The sequence below is a fragment of the Xiphophorus couchianus genome, chromosome 5 (assembly GCF_001444195.1).
Source record: "Xiphophorus couchianus chromosome 5, X_couchianus-1.0, whole genome shotgun sequence".
NCBI lineage: Eukaryota > Metazoa > Chordata > Actinopteri > Cyprinodontiformes > Poeciliidae > Xiphophorus > Xiphophorus couchianus.
In genome coordinates this window covers 1011362-1026324 of record NC_040232.1, presented here as the reverse complement: position 1 = coordinate 1026324, position 14963 = coordinate 1011362, and the positions used below count along the sequence as shown (strand labels likewise).

At 43.6% G+C, this 14963-nt stretch overlaps 1 protein-coding gene and 1 long non-coding RNA gene across 4 annotated transcripts in view; one reads left to right on the top strand and one right to left on the bottom strand.

Moving 5' to 3' along the window:
- The first annotated feature begins 288 nt into the window (after nucleotides 1–288).
- On the top strand, nucleotides 289–856 carry LOC114145262 (uncharacterized). Its single transcript, XR_003595647.1, has 2 exons — nucleotides 289–325; nucleotides 653–856. It is a non-coding gene; the product is annotated as an uncharacterized LOC114145262 (long non-coding RNA).
- LOC114145261 (equilibrative nucleoside transporter 1-like) overlaps nucleotides 339–14963 on the bottom strand; it is a 37306-nt gene continuing 22681 nt past the window's right edge. For 2 of the 3 annotated variants that reach the window (XM_028018743.1, XM_028018741.1), the window contains 4 exons: nucleotides 1378–1486; nucleotides 1168–1253; nucleotides 894–1089; nucleotides 339–809 (listed from right to left, as the gene is read on the bottom strand). In XM_028018743.1, the coding sequence (XP_027874544.1) occupies nucleotides 676–809; nucleotides 894–1089; nucleotides 1168–1253; nucleotides 1378–1486 (525 nt within the window). In that variant the 3' untranslated portion in view covers nucleotides 339–675. Of the gene's footprint in view, nucleotides 810–893; nucleotides 1094–1167; nucleotides 1254–1377; nucleotides 1487–14963 lie in introns of all 3 variants that reach the window. The other variant, XM_028018742.1, reaches the window with a different exon arrangement.

Genomic DNA, 14963 nt, shown 5'->3' with positions numbered 1-14963 from the left:
GGAGGAGGTAATGAAGCCGTTTCATTCCTGTGTTTTGTATCTGTGGCACATCTAAAAACTGCAGGACAGCGCCCCTTGAGGACTGGAGTTTGACACCTGTGGTCTAGGTCAGTGGTCCCCAACCACCGGGCCGTGGACCGGTACCGGTCCGCGGACCAATTGGTACCGGGCTGCACAAGAAATAATGAACTACTTCCGGATCTTTTATTTGGAAAATCCTAAACCGGATATTACCGGTTACGTCTTGCGCGTCAAAATTGAGCCAACTTGCAGCAGAATGCTGACCGGTCCGCGCGACTAACGAGGTTGGGGACCACTGGTCTAGGTAATCTTTTTTCTTCTTCTCCCCTCTCTTTACTCCTTTTCTCGTACCGACACAGGAGAAATGTGGGTCTAGTGCCCTCTACAGGACATTCTAAGAACTAACAAAACAAACACATTAAACATACAGACAGACCAGCAGAGTTTATGGGGGTTACACTGACATGAAATTAAATTCTTTATAACTAGAACCGTCTCAACTCTTGTCCAAACGTCCTGTCAGTTTCATGGATTTGATTCATTTTTAGTTTTTAATCTGATTTTTTACATTTTATTTCCATTTAAAACATTTAGTAAACTCCAGTAGATTTAAATATGTGCTGCTCTTTAGATGCTAAAATGAAGGGGTCCCAGTCAGACCAGTACAGGGTCCCAGTCAGACCAGTGCTCTGAACAGGAAGGAGATGGCGGCTCCGGCAGCCAATCCCAGAGCCAGGAAGAACGCCATGATGGCTCCAGCGGTTTCTGCTTCGTGAGGAAGGACGTTCCTGCGGAACGACAGAATTAAATACAGTCTGTTGTCATGGAAACGGAGCGCCTGCGTCGGCTAGTGTGTTTTGCTGCTTTCTTACTTCGGTCCGTAGCACATGCAGAGGCTGGCCAGGTAGCCGTTGCTGAAGGCGAAGAGGAGCATGAAGGCGATGAAGAAGCCGTCGTGATGGAAGAAGACGGGCAGATGGAGGCGGGGCTGAACGTTGCACAGCATGAAGAGAGGTACGAAGACAACGCGAGCCAAGATGGCCGCCGGCAGCACCCGGCTGTCTTTACCTGGCTGCACAAACGCCTCGTCAGATCCGACCGGCCGCCGCTCTCCGACCGGAAATCGGCGGCCAATCAGAAACTCACCCACATGCAGACGGCGGTCAGGCTCCGCCCAGTCCAGTCGCTCAGGTTGAAGAGCAGGAAGCAGCTGACGGGGACAAAGTAGCGCTCTGCGCGGGAAACACGGAGAAAACACGGAGAGTCATCAGAGCCAGGTAGACCTCATGTGACCAACATGGAGGACTGACGCCAGAAGGTCATGTGGAGGTCATGCAGCCAACATGGAAGACTGACCCCAGGTCCCTCCGTCGGCCAGCGTGGATCGCGTGTCGGCAGTGATGGCGGGAAAAGTGCCGATGGTGACGGTGAAGATGAAGCAGACCGACGATGCCAGGATCCAAATCTGAGGTTTGAGGAAAGACGTTGGGTTTTAGCTACTGGTTTATCTAAAGAGAAGCTGGCAGCTATATCAGTGAAACATGTGACCCACAAGAAACGTCTCTGCAAATATCCTTGATCATAGTAGATGGCAGGTAAGTTAATTTACTTCAGTGACTAATAACAAGTGTAAAGGAAGTTGAGCCTGATCAGAAGATTCTGAAGCACACAATGTCTATAAGAAAGAGTAGAATTTAAGATGGTGAATATTGTGGATTCACATTTACAAATACACAAAAATTGCACGCTTCAAAAAATGGTATTTTTTTAGTCTTTTCGATGTGCCTGTCAAATGTTCATTCAATGTCTCAGTGTTAGTGACCATCGGGTCACCATCTACCGGTTCACTCCGTCCTCTGGGCTTGGGCTCGCCCATCCAAGTTCTGAAGACGATGATCTTGGGATCTCTGGGCCCTACAGGCCAAAAATGCACCATAACAAAAAAGGGGGCGCTATTTCCCCATTGCACTGATACACAAAGCAAGTGCGATTCTCCAACCTACACACTGTTACACGTGCTGAGACTAGGCCTGTCACGATAGCAAATTTTGCTGAGCGATTAATTGTCTCAAAAACTTATTGCGATAAACGATAATATTGTTTGAAGACCTTTTTACACTGATTTAATGGAAATGACGTAATAATGCATGTGATTTCCTGCCAAAGTTAGATACACTTTATTTTCAAAAGAATATTTAACACTGGAACTGATAAAATAAACAAAACAACCAAAAACAAAAATAAAATGGATTCTCAGTCTCCATTAACAAAAAATGTACTTGATAAAAACTAAACAACATAAAGCCAAAGTGGAAATAAATACTGCATTCAACCTAAAGATTATGAAGTCTGTATATTATGTTGCCCTTCAGTAATAATTAGATTTAAATAGAGAAGATGGGCACATCGACTACCTGATGCAATAGTTCACACTACATGATTTTTTGCTCCTATTTTTCCCCTTATGACAATCTTAGAAAGTTGGTCTTTCTAAGATTGTGTGGTGTGTTACGGTAGATCGTCGTTGCGCTCCGATCCAAATCAGGTTTTTTCCCCGACTGAGATCTTAACGCAGCCTGTTGAATGTGACAGGTAGCCAATCAGAAAGCTCGGATTCTCCTCCTGTTTTCTGAGGGGAAATTAAGGAGGGGAATCCCAAACAGCTGACATGGCGCAACCCGAAGTCCAGCGGACATTGGAGATGATATGTGGAAACAACATTAATGTTTATTCAACATGCAAAGAATATAGAAATGACAAGAGGAGGAGTTGGAGCGAAATTGCTACTGCAGTTGATAAACCCGGTAACTTTTCAGCTGTTCTTCGTTAACGTGACTAAATAGGTTCTAATGATTTTCATTCAGTCAGGACTTTACTCTGACACTAGCCACATGCATTGCAGGTAGATTGTAGTAAAGCATTGATTAATGCCTGGTTTTAAAATTAGTTAACTGAACTTGTAGCCATTATTTTGTGCCCATTGTTGGACACCACAGGGCAGGACCGAACCCGATGGAACCGTTATACCTAGGATTTCTGTCGGCTAATGTGTGGTCTGTCAGGTTTTGAAAATGGGCCGACAATCGGCCGACAGCTCTAAGATCGTGTAGTGTGCTCTGGGCTTTACACTAAGAAAATGAGGTCAGAGGTCAGCGGAGAGCACCGGAGTTGAGCCTTTTTTAATTCGGTGTCATCAACAGAAAGAGAAAAAGGCCGGAAGAGACAATAATGCCGATAATTGAAATGACGTCGATAGTTTTAATTTATCGTACGATTAATCAATTTATCGTTTATCGCGACAGGCCTAGCTGAGACTGGAACGGCCTGGAAGCACCAGGTTGCTGCAGGAAACTCAAGATCTGGAACCACTGGATTTAAGAACGCTGTCCGTTATATTAAAGGAATGATCAGAGAATTTGGGCAAACGCCCTGGAAAATAAACTCCAGTACAACCATGTTTCTGAGTTTTAGGAGATAAAGTTCGTTAATAGCAGTAAGTCTCTGCTGCCAGCAGCTGTTGAAGGTTTACTGGCGATAAGAATATTGCAGAACTATGGAGGAAGCGTTGCTGTGAACGTTTTAACTGCAGACAGTCAGAGGTTCAGTGTTGCAACATTTACTTCAATAATGTTGTGATTGTTGGAGCAGACAAAGTGTTGCTGTTGAGAAATGCCATTAAATAAATAAATCAATCAGGGGTCACCTGGAGGTCAAAGAGCTCAGGTGTTACTTTGGTTGTGCTTTGAGGTTTTCTAAAAACATGACATCTTACTGATTTCATACCATCAGTACTTTTAGTGCCAGCAGTAAAAGAACAAACTGGGAAGAAATCCAGACCAGTCCAGAAAGACGTCAAGAGAACAACAACAACTGATGATCAGTTTGGTTTTAAGTAAAAGCTCAGTGATGATTTATGACTTTATTCACTGAAAGAAATCATAATAAATATAAGATACAGAACATTGAGTTTTTAGAAGCATCTGAAGCTTCGGACAGAGTTAAACCATAAACTGTTCATTAAGCTGCAACGTTTTACATGATCGGGGTATTCCATATCCTGTTATGGTTTTCAAAGTAAGACATGTTATCCCAGTATGCAGTTGTGACCAACACCATTCTGACCACAAAGTCTCCAGTGGGCTGGACACCTTCCTGTTCCTAATCTTTGGGGTTATGAAAAATCTAACCATATTTTTCCAATTAAATTATCTCCATAAAGGGAGCAGGCAACTGTGCGCCGCGTTTTGCAGATTTTAAACCTTTCTTCCTCGCTTATATGTTCCTTCAGTTCCTCTTCCCATTTTCCTTGAATATTCATAGTAAATGACTTTCTGCCTGCCACCAGTCCTTGGTACAGTGCTGACATAACTCAAAATCTCTTTCCCTCCTAGGCCTTGTGAAATATCTCAATTACTTTACTTATGTTGGTTTTTATATCTTTCTTATAATCTCTTATCTGCAAGGATCGATACTGATCTTGATCGTCCAGTCCAAATGTTGTTTTTAAGTTATTAAAACTCAGCAGTTTAAACTTTTCTACCAATTTACACATTGCTGTAATACCTTTATCTGCCCACTGTTTCAAACCTTTATAATAAATACCTAGTCTGAACTTTGAGTCCCAACCAAACCAGCTCAAACTCATTGTTTCCTTGTCTAATTTTTAATGATCAATTACTGTGTTCCATATTTCAATTGTAGTCTTTGTTATTGAATCTAGCCTAAAAGTCTTTTGTGTGCTATTAAATTTCTAGCTTCTGTCTTTCCTACCTATCTCCAGATTCTTCCATTTTGAATCATCATTGCACCAACAGAGCAGAGGTCTAATTTGTGCGGCCCAGAAATATTCACTTAGGCCTGGTAAACTCAGACCTCCTCTGTCTTTTGAAGTGTTTTATATCTGACCGCAGGTTTTTTCCTGTTCCATATAAACCTTGATTTTCTTTTGCTTAATTCCTCTTCAAAGTGAGGATTTGCTTTTCTGTGTTTCAATTTAGTTCCTGTCTCTTGTGCCCTTGATTGCTCCCAGCTGTGTCTCGTGGTCCCTGATTAGCCCTTGTGCATTTAATCCCACCTGCGTTTCCTGCTCCTTGTCGGATCCTTGTCTGTACTGTCGTGTCTCTGTCCTCGTTGGTTTATTTCAGTTCCAGTTTGTTAGTTCCTTGCCGTAATGCTCTCCTGTGCTGCCTCCTCGTTTTCTCCATTAAACAACCATTATCCACCATAACCTGGGTCCTCCGCTTCCATCCTCACCACCAAACAACCACAATTCATGACATTTAAAGGTTTTCTAAAAAGAAGCTCCTACTCCATCAGACCCTGGTGATTATTCTGTTTTAGTCCTACCTATTGCCTTTGTTTTCTCTTCCACTGTAATTTGAGAAGTCAGTATTGCATTTTGCTTTGTGCCCATTGCTGGCAAGTCCAATTTATCCAAAAAGTTTCTCACCTCCTCTTCCCCTGCCGAAGATTGCTGTGCATATCAATTTTTGTAGTATTTCTCAAATATTCTTTGTATTTCTTCTTGTTCACATAAAATTGTATTAGTTAGTGGTTGTCTTATTTTATGTTTGTTACCTAATGATTTTTAATATGTCCAGCTGATTTCTTTGTAGCTGTAGGCCATCCCTCCTAGTATGTTTGTTTAGTAGATCTAATCTGTTCTACTTTCTACCATAAACTCTCATCCATTTCTATACTGGTTTCTTTAATCAAATTAAATATGTCTGGGTCATTTCTTTATGTTGCTGTTCCAAATCCCTTATCCTACTTGTTTGCTTATCTAGCTTTGTTAATAAATGCTGTGTAAGAACTCATCTTCCCTCGTATTACTGCTTTCAGGGCATCCCATAGTATTAATGGATCTACTTCACCATTATCATTTTCCTCTCTATATCCGACTATTTCCTCTTTTACTTGACCAATTAGTCCCCTGTTGTTTAAAATTCTTTCATTCAGTCTCCACAAAGTACTTTTCCTTTTCAGGTGGATCTTAAATTGCACTGATATGAGACATATGTCACTCCTATCTTGCATTCTTTCTGTCTTAGTCATTAGTATATAATTAGTTCTGGAATAAACAGCATATAGTATTTAATAGTGGGTATAATCCTGTATATACATCCAGTATAACCATTTCTGACATCATGGTGTTCATATACCTACTGATTGGTTTTTTACTCCTTTTTTTTGCTTGTTGTATCAATCCTATAATTTAATACAACATTAAAGTCTCTGCCACATATCAATATTCCTTCTGCTTCCAAATGAATGATATCACATATTTTCTTAAAAAGTACCTTGTCACTTTCTGGGGGAGCATATACATTAAATAGGGTTATTAGCTGATTTCCCAATTTGCCCTTTATGTTGGGTATCTTCCTTCTTTGTCCCCAATTTTGTTCAACATTTCAAACTTTACATTATTTGAAATCAATGTCATAACTCCTCGTTTATGCTTTTCTTTAAATGAGCTGGAAAATCAATTTCTATTCCCCAATTTTGTATACTTTTCATATCCTTCTTTCGATAAATGTGTCTCCTGCAAGAGAATAACCTATACTTTTTCTTAAGACCTTATTCCTCTTTTTAATATTATTTAAACCATTAACATTCAATGAACCGCAGTTATATCATTAGACATTATTTGTATATCGTGGTTTGATTTTCACCTTCACTGAACAACAAACTACTAACAAGAACTAAACTAACAAAAAATCTGAACTCCCAACTAAATCTGGGTCATTTTCCCAAGAGGCCGAGTCCCCCTGCTGGAAAGGGAGGGGGTGACCTTTTATGAACAAACCTATGGTAAGTTTTCCCAACCTGCTAGGTAAGTCAAACAGTCAATGTCCAATCTTGTTTAAACTTTAGAGAAGTCTATAGTCTCTTCCATCCCGCCCTGTATACCAAAGAAGGCGGGACAGGGATTATAACGATGCATCTGCCCTAATAAACGTCTTCAAATTTCTTAAACTTTTAAGTTGAAGGCAGGCGAAGTTTGAGCCTTCTTTAGTGGTCCATTTATGCCCCCATTACCGTCGTGTCCTTAATGTACTCTTCTGTGAAACTCCTGCAGCCTTTCCCTCGCTCGACTCCCCGCGTTCTGGCCAGGATCTGTAGCGGAGGTCCGCTGTTCGTCTTCTGCTTCTTCCTGACCCGTTGCCATGGCAGCGCTCTCTGGGTCCTCTCCTTGGGTGAAGATCCGGTGCCGTTCTTGCTCTGCATCTCCAGCCCTTGTCACCTCGCGTCTATTGCAGCTTCCTCCGCGTTGTTGTAAATCTTGGCACCATCCAACCAGGGAATCCATATTTTAGTCATTGGTGTCTGGAAGCAGATCTTTTGATCTTTCAGAGCCTTTTTTATCCCAGAGTAGGATTTGCGTTTTTCCATTACCTCGGTGGGGTAAACATGGTCAAAAAATATCCATCTCCCCTCGACTTAGATTTTCTTTTTCCACACTTTTGCCAGAATGTCTTCTTTGGTTTTGTGTTTAAGGAAATTCACCACTATGGACCTGGGATTAGCCCCCGGTGGTGGTTTCTTTCCAAGGCTTCTTTGAGCCCGTTGGATCTCCAGCTTGGTTCCGTCTGGCAGAGCTTGCTTTCAGTGCAGGAGCCCCTCCACCATTTCTCGAACTGATTCGTTGTCTTGTTCGGCCACGATATAAATTCTTATTTTACAGCGCCTATCGTGCCCTTCCACTTCAGTTAGCTTCTCTTGTAGTTTTCTTTGCTGTTGGGGTCCTCTTTTACTCAGAATGGCGTCCTTCGCTTCCATGTTCCACTCTTCCGGCTCTGCTATACGACCCTGCACATCGGTGATGTCTTCTTGTTGTTTCTGCATTTCTGCATCATTTCGTGCCACTTTTCTCTCAATTTCTTCTTTAAAACCGATAAATTGTCAACTCACCTCCTCTATGAATTCATCCTTAGGGTGTCCTCCTTATTAGGCCCGAGCAGCAAAGCGCTGCGAAGGCCTATTGTATCTGTACTGTTTCTTATTACGATTCTGCCCCCCTCTTCGCGCACCTTTTTGGGGGCTTTATCATATTCAAAAACTCACCAAACTTGGCGAAAGCATATAGGCGGTTTAAAAATTTTGTATTTTAAGGTCGTCGCAAAAATCGCCAAAAAAAATGGCTCAACGGCGCCACCTAGCAATTTTCTGTTGACACAATGGTATGAACGTACTTCATCGTAGAGACATGAAATTTGGTACACATGTAGAGCTCACCAAAACATTCAGAACTTACATTTAATGTTATAAGCCAAATATCACAGGAAGTCGGCCATTTTGGATTGAAGGTCCCATTTTTTACCTCGATTTTGACGTTTACAGCCTTCGTATTTGATCGAACTCCTCCTAGGATTTTGATTGATCGGCTTCAAACTTGGTCAGTCTGATCATAAGGCATGGCCAATTAAAAGTTATCAAAATGGTGAGGTTTTGAGCATGTTGAAGGGGGGTTACCAGGGGTCAAAGTTCACCTACTCGCCATGAAACACGAAACTCTTATATTTCCTATACAAAAACACATAGAGGGACCAAACTTTCAGTTATTGATCATCATCGGGTGTCCTACAATATCCTATGGTCAAATGATGACATCACTTAGGCCACGCCCCCCGAGAACAGGAAGTGTCATGTTTTACTGTGAATGGTCACTATCTTAGCCCTTTGACCTAATCAACATGAAACTGTGTCCAGAGACAGAAGACATGTTGGTGTGTTGTGGATTCCAACCCCGACCGGCTTTGACATAGCAGGTGGGCGTGGCGAAGTGACCTGCAATGCCGTTGCCATACGTTTGGCTCTGAATTCCACAATTTCGGGCCCAGCTGCTCCAAACTCACTAGGATGGATCCTTATCCACCCACCGACAGGAATTCATAACAAAATTTGGTGGGCGTGGCCTAATTTCTCTATAGCGCCCCTAGGAGATTTTAAATGATCAGCCCCAAGCCATGCTTTAACCTAGAATTACCAAACTTGGTACACATGTGTATCTTGTGAGGATGTACAAAAATGTCTCTTAGAGCCATGCTCTAAACCCAACAGGAAGTCGGCCATTTTGGATTGAAGTTCTGATTTCGACCGCGATTTTGACGTTTACAGCCTTCGTATTTGATCGAACTCCTCCTAGGGATTTCGATTGATCGGCTTCAAACTCGGTCAGTCTGATCATAAGGCATGGACAATTTAAAGTTATCAAAACGGTGACTGTATGAGCTTGCTGAAGGGGGGTTACCAGGGGTCAAAGTTCACCTACTCGCCATGAAACACGAAAATGTTATATATCCTGCACAGAAACTCACAGAGATACCAAACTTGAAGTTATTGATCATCATTAGGTGTCCAAAAATACCCTGTGGTGAAATGATGACATCGCTTAGGCCACGCCCCCTGAGAACAGGAAGTGTCATGTTTTACTGTGAACGGTCGCTATCTTAGCCCTTTGACCTAGTCAACATGAAACTGTGTCCAGAGACAGAAGACATGTTGGTGTGTTGTGGATTCAAGCCCTGACCGGCTGCGATGAAGCAGCTGGGTGTGGCGGCGTGGCGAAGTGACCTGTAACGCCGATGCCATACGTTTGCTTCTAGATTCCACATGTTTCGACCGAGCTGCACCAAACTTGGCCTGAGTGATCCTGGTGGGATGCCTGACAATCGTATGTCATCATATTATGATGTCATCTAAGCCACGCCCCCTCAGAACAGGAAGTGCTATTTTTTTCCTTGGAAAGTTCCATCTATGGCTCTCTTGACCTAATCAAGGTGATTCTGTGTTGGATGACAGATAGGAAGTTGGTCTCACTTATTTTAAAGTGCCAAGAGTTTTCAATGGCGGCAACGCCGTTGGTATACGTTTGCCTCTAGATTCCACATGTTTTGACCGAGCTGCATCAAACTTGGCATGACTGATCCTGGTGGGATGCCTGACGATCCTATGTCATCATGTTATTACGTCATCTAAGCCCCGCCCCCTCAGAACAGGAAGTGCCATTTTTTTCCTTGGAAAGCTCTGTTTATGGCTCTCTTGACCTAATCAAGATGATTCGGATGATGAGCTCTGTCAATGCTCACTGCTGGCTGAACCGTGTGGGCGTGGCCAAATGGCGAATATCAGTCCCTCGCCATATTCATACGTTTGGCTCTAAATCACACATGGATCATCCGATTGGCGCCAAACTGGATATGTATGACTTTTGTTCACCTCTAAAGAGCCCAACGGGTTTGAAATGTAATTTGACTCCACTGCGCCCCCTAAGTTGATACATCGGCTGTATCTCCTCGATGCATCGACCGATCTGCACCAGATTTCTTGACAGTCGTCGGGGAGTGCTGCCGAACGCATTCATGCGTGTCGCCCGGTGGACGGGCGGGGAGAATGCGCGACAGTTTTTGCGGTGGCTAGCGGTGCGGCGGTGCTGGAAACTGCAGCAGAGCTTCTGCGGTGGCTGGAACCCCCGCGGTGGCCAATAGGCCGGAGCGGCGCTTGCTGCAAGGGCCGCTCGAGGCTGCTTGCAGCTTTAATTATTACTATTATTGAGAGAACTTTGCAAACTGAACAGCGTGAGAAAGCTAACATCCCCAAAAGGCTTAGCCAATCACTAAGTTCTTCCACACTTTGTCCCTGAGTTTAACTGGGTCCATAAGGTATGATAAGGAAGTTTTATTTATATAGCACATTTTCAAAGTGCTTTAAATGAATTAGAAGGAAATAAGAACAAAACAAGAAACCAAAGGAGCAAAAGAAGAAAAAAGTATAACTGTTGGAAACTGGAGTCTTGACCTGATGGGGTGTGTTTCTGCTGTTTTTCCACCAGGAGGAGCCAGTAGGTTGCCGCCTGGAGAGCCTGTTCCCTGCACACCTGCATGTAATCGGTGTCATCTACTTGAGCATAAGAGGAGCGGGCAGCCAGTTCTCCAGCACTGGTACTCTGAGCCCCTCTAAGCATTTTGAGTCTGTTCTCAGTGTTTTGATTCTGACCTTTTCCTCTGACCTCCTTGCAGGATTCCCTCGTGGCTCCTTGTTAGATACCCAGAGTTGCCTGAGTCCCTCAATCCGGTGACCAAAGACCACCTCAAGAAGATCCCTCTGCTTGTTCATCCATACTGGCGAATACCTGCTCCTCCATCCTCCAGTCTGCCGATTACCTGTCCGTCCTCCAACATACTACCACCGTCTATCTCCAGTGACCTCCTTCTCCTCTAATCATCTGATTCTGGACTGGGCACCTCTAACTCCCACAAGCAACCCAAGCTCCAGTGAACCAACCACTCCCCCCTGATGGAACATCCTCATCACACTCAGTAAGCTGAACCCGTTGTCAGTCATTCTCTTTGAAAACAGTCTTCTTACCTCACCTCCTTCTCAGCCTCCAGAACAAAGACGATCCAGATCCTGTGGTTCCACAGCAAGAAAACTCTCCACACACATTCATTGTTTAGCTCCAAAATAAACTTTTATTTAACTGATTCTCATTCTCCTGTATGTGTTTTTGCACGTGGGTCAAGCGAGTTGCTCCCAACATGTCGCATCACTCAAGCCAACAAACTGACCCAGCTGAAGCACTCAGGGGAGCCATAGCTGAACAACACTCTCATTCAATCCCATGAATGAGCATTAAGAATTCTGGGTAACCAACAATGAGAAACTAACCAGCGATTGGATGAATTGGTTAGCCTTTTACAAAGGACCCTTCATCAGGCTTCTTCTCCTCATCCCATTCCGGCTCCTCCAGTCCGCTCCGGAGGACATCCGTGTGTTCGGAAGTCCGTCCACCAAACCCAGAAAAATACTCAGGTGAAGTACTGTAAATCGCTGTGGTGAATTCCTCTTACAATACACCCTCACCTTCAATCATTCACCTCAAAGTTTCTCTTGTAATGGTACTAAGATTTCTTCTATAATTTCACACCTAAAGGGAATGGCTCTAGAATGGGCTGAAGCCAGATTTAAAGATCTGTCAGATTTGAGATGCACCTTTGATGCATTCTTCACTGAATTCAAGCAGACATTCAGCCAAGAGTCAGACAAGACATCAAATTCAAGAAACCGTTTGACAATAAAACAGGGACAGAGATCGGTAGCAGATTTTGCAGTGGATTTCAGAATTAAAGTGGCGGCATCCGGGTGGAATGAATCATCTTTAAAGAGCATGTTTTTCCACGCCCTTAATGATTCACTTAACGATAAGTTAGCAACTCAAGACGAACCCAGAACACTGAACGAACTTGTCTCAGTTGCTATTCGCTTGGATAATTGAATTAGAAAGAGAAATAAAGACAAAACTAGGAGTCCATTTGTTAAAGTTACCTTCTCTCTGGTTCCATCTCCTTCTCAACTGCCCTCTCCTTCACAGACTCAGTCAGATCCTGAACCTATGCAGATTGGTCGTATCCGGTGGTCACCTGAGGAGCAACAAAAAAGAATGAATTCTCACTTGTGCCTGTATTGTGGATCCATTGGCCACTTCATCGCCACTTTTCCTGTTTGGCCAAAAACCCCAGCCCGCCAGTAGAAACGAGGAGGCTGGCGGGCCAGTTGAGAAAAGACAAGACTTCTCCTCCCCATGACACTATTTGTTAACAATTCCCTCAGTCTGTCTGTGTTGATTGATTCGGGGTGTGAATATAGTCTCATTGATTCAGCCTTCATACAGCAGATGTCACTAGAAACCATTCAACTCCCAACTCCTCTCCGTGTAACTGCCTTGGATGGTAAATCTTTGCCTCAAGTCACTCACATTACTAAACCGCTACAGTTACTCATTTCCAGCAATCAGGAACTGATCTCATTCTACATTTACCCAACCGCTAACTCTTCCTTAGTTCTAGGTTTCGAGTGGTTGCAAAAACATAATCCCCATGTCAACTGTTCTGAGCTGCACATTGAATCCTGGTCACATGAACGTCATTCTTCTTGTCTTCGCTCCGCAGTTCCCCCAAGTCCACCACCGGCCGTTCATCGGGAGGCTCATCCACCTGATTTAACTCTCATTCCCCCTGATTATCATGATCTGGCTCCCGTCTTCAGCAAATCAAAGGTTCTCTCACTTCCACCCCATCGCCCTTACGACTGGACAATCGACCTTCTGCCTGGCACTCCATTACCTTCGAGTCGCCTACATATCATTTCACGACCTGAACGTGAGGCAATGGAAGGATATATCAAGGATTCCCTGGCAGCTGGCATCATCTGTCCTTCCTCTTCTCCCTTAGGGGTGGGGTTCTTTTTTTGTGTGGATGAAAGATGGTTCCTCCAGACCTTGTATCGATTATAGAGGTCTAAATCATTAAGAATAAATATCCCTTACCTCTTCTTTCTTCAGCATTAGAACCTGTTCATGGCGCAACTGTTTTTTCCTGGCACAACTTACGTAATGCTTACCATCTGCTCTGCATCCGCCAGGGGGATGAGTGGAAAACCTAATTCAAAACTCCCATAGGTCACTTTGAATACTTGGTCATGCTGTTCAGTTTTTCCAATGCCCCAGCATTTTTTTCAAACTGTGGTTAATGATGTTCTCCGAGACTTCTTAAACGTTTTTGTGTTTCTCTATTTGGATGATATTCTCATCTATTCAAAAAATATCACAGAACACAAGAAACACATCCGTCTGGTTCTACAACGCCTCCTTGAAAACAAAACTCTACGTCGAAGCCGAGAAATCTGAGTTCCATCAGTCATTTGTAACTTTCCTGGGTTTCACCCTTGAGGGCGGACAGGTAAGGCCTACTTCAGAAAAGATACAAGCAGTTTTGGATTGGCCGGTTCCACAGACTCGCAAGCAATTACAGAGATTTCTGGGGCTTGCCAATTTTTACCGATGCTTTATACGCAACTACAGCCAAACAGCACTGCCTCTCACATCCCTGACATCCACTAAAACTTCCTTCAAGTGGTCAGCTGAAGCTGACGTGGCATTTCTCCGTCTCAACTCTCTTTTCACCCACGCTCCGGTTCTCATCCAACCTGACCCCAACAAGCAGTTTATTGTTGAAGTGGACTCTTCAGAAATGGGGTTTGGAGCAGTGTTATCTGAAATTTCTGAATCAGATAAAACTCATCCATGTGCCCTTTTCTCCTTTAGATTGTCCTCTGCAGAACAAAACTATGATGTGGGCGATCGTAAACTGTTGGCTATAAAGCTGACCTTTCAGGAGTGGCAGCATTGGTTGGAGCGTGTTGAACATCCGGTGCTGGTCTGGACAGATCATAAAAACTTGTCATATTTCCAGTCCGCCAAGAGACTTAATCCCTGTCAATCCCGCTTGTCATTGTTTTTCTCGGTTTAACCTCTCCATTTCCTATCTCCCCAGATCCAGAAACATCAAGCCTGATGCGCTTTCCAGAGTGTACGCACCAGATGAATCCATCCTTCCTCCCAGCTGTACTGTAGCTGAAGTAACCTGGGAAATCGAGGACATCATTCACCAAGCTCAGCAGTCAGAACCCGACCCTGGAAATGGACCAACCAATCGACTTTATGTTCCTCCCTCCATCCGAGCCTGTCTCATCCATTGGATTCACACCGCCAAGTTCTCTGCTTATCCCAGTACAAGTTGCACCATAATCACCTTAATCATCTTTCCTGATTAAGTCGTTTCTGCCCTCTGTTCACAGGGATGTAAAAGGATATGTACTCACCTGTCCTACCTGTGCTCATAACAAATCATCTCATCAACCTCTGGCTGGTCTTCTTCAACCACTATCCATACCAAAGCATCCCTGGTTACATATCGCTATCGACTTTGTTACCAGACTTCCCGTCTCAAGAGGTATGATAACTATTTTCACAATCATTGACTGTTTTTCCAAGACCTGCCAACTGATCCCTCTCAGGAAACTCCCCACAGCCTTTCAAACAGCGCAACTACTCATCAAACATGTTTTCCGCTTACATGGAATCCCTCAAGAAATCCTTAATGACC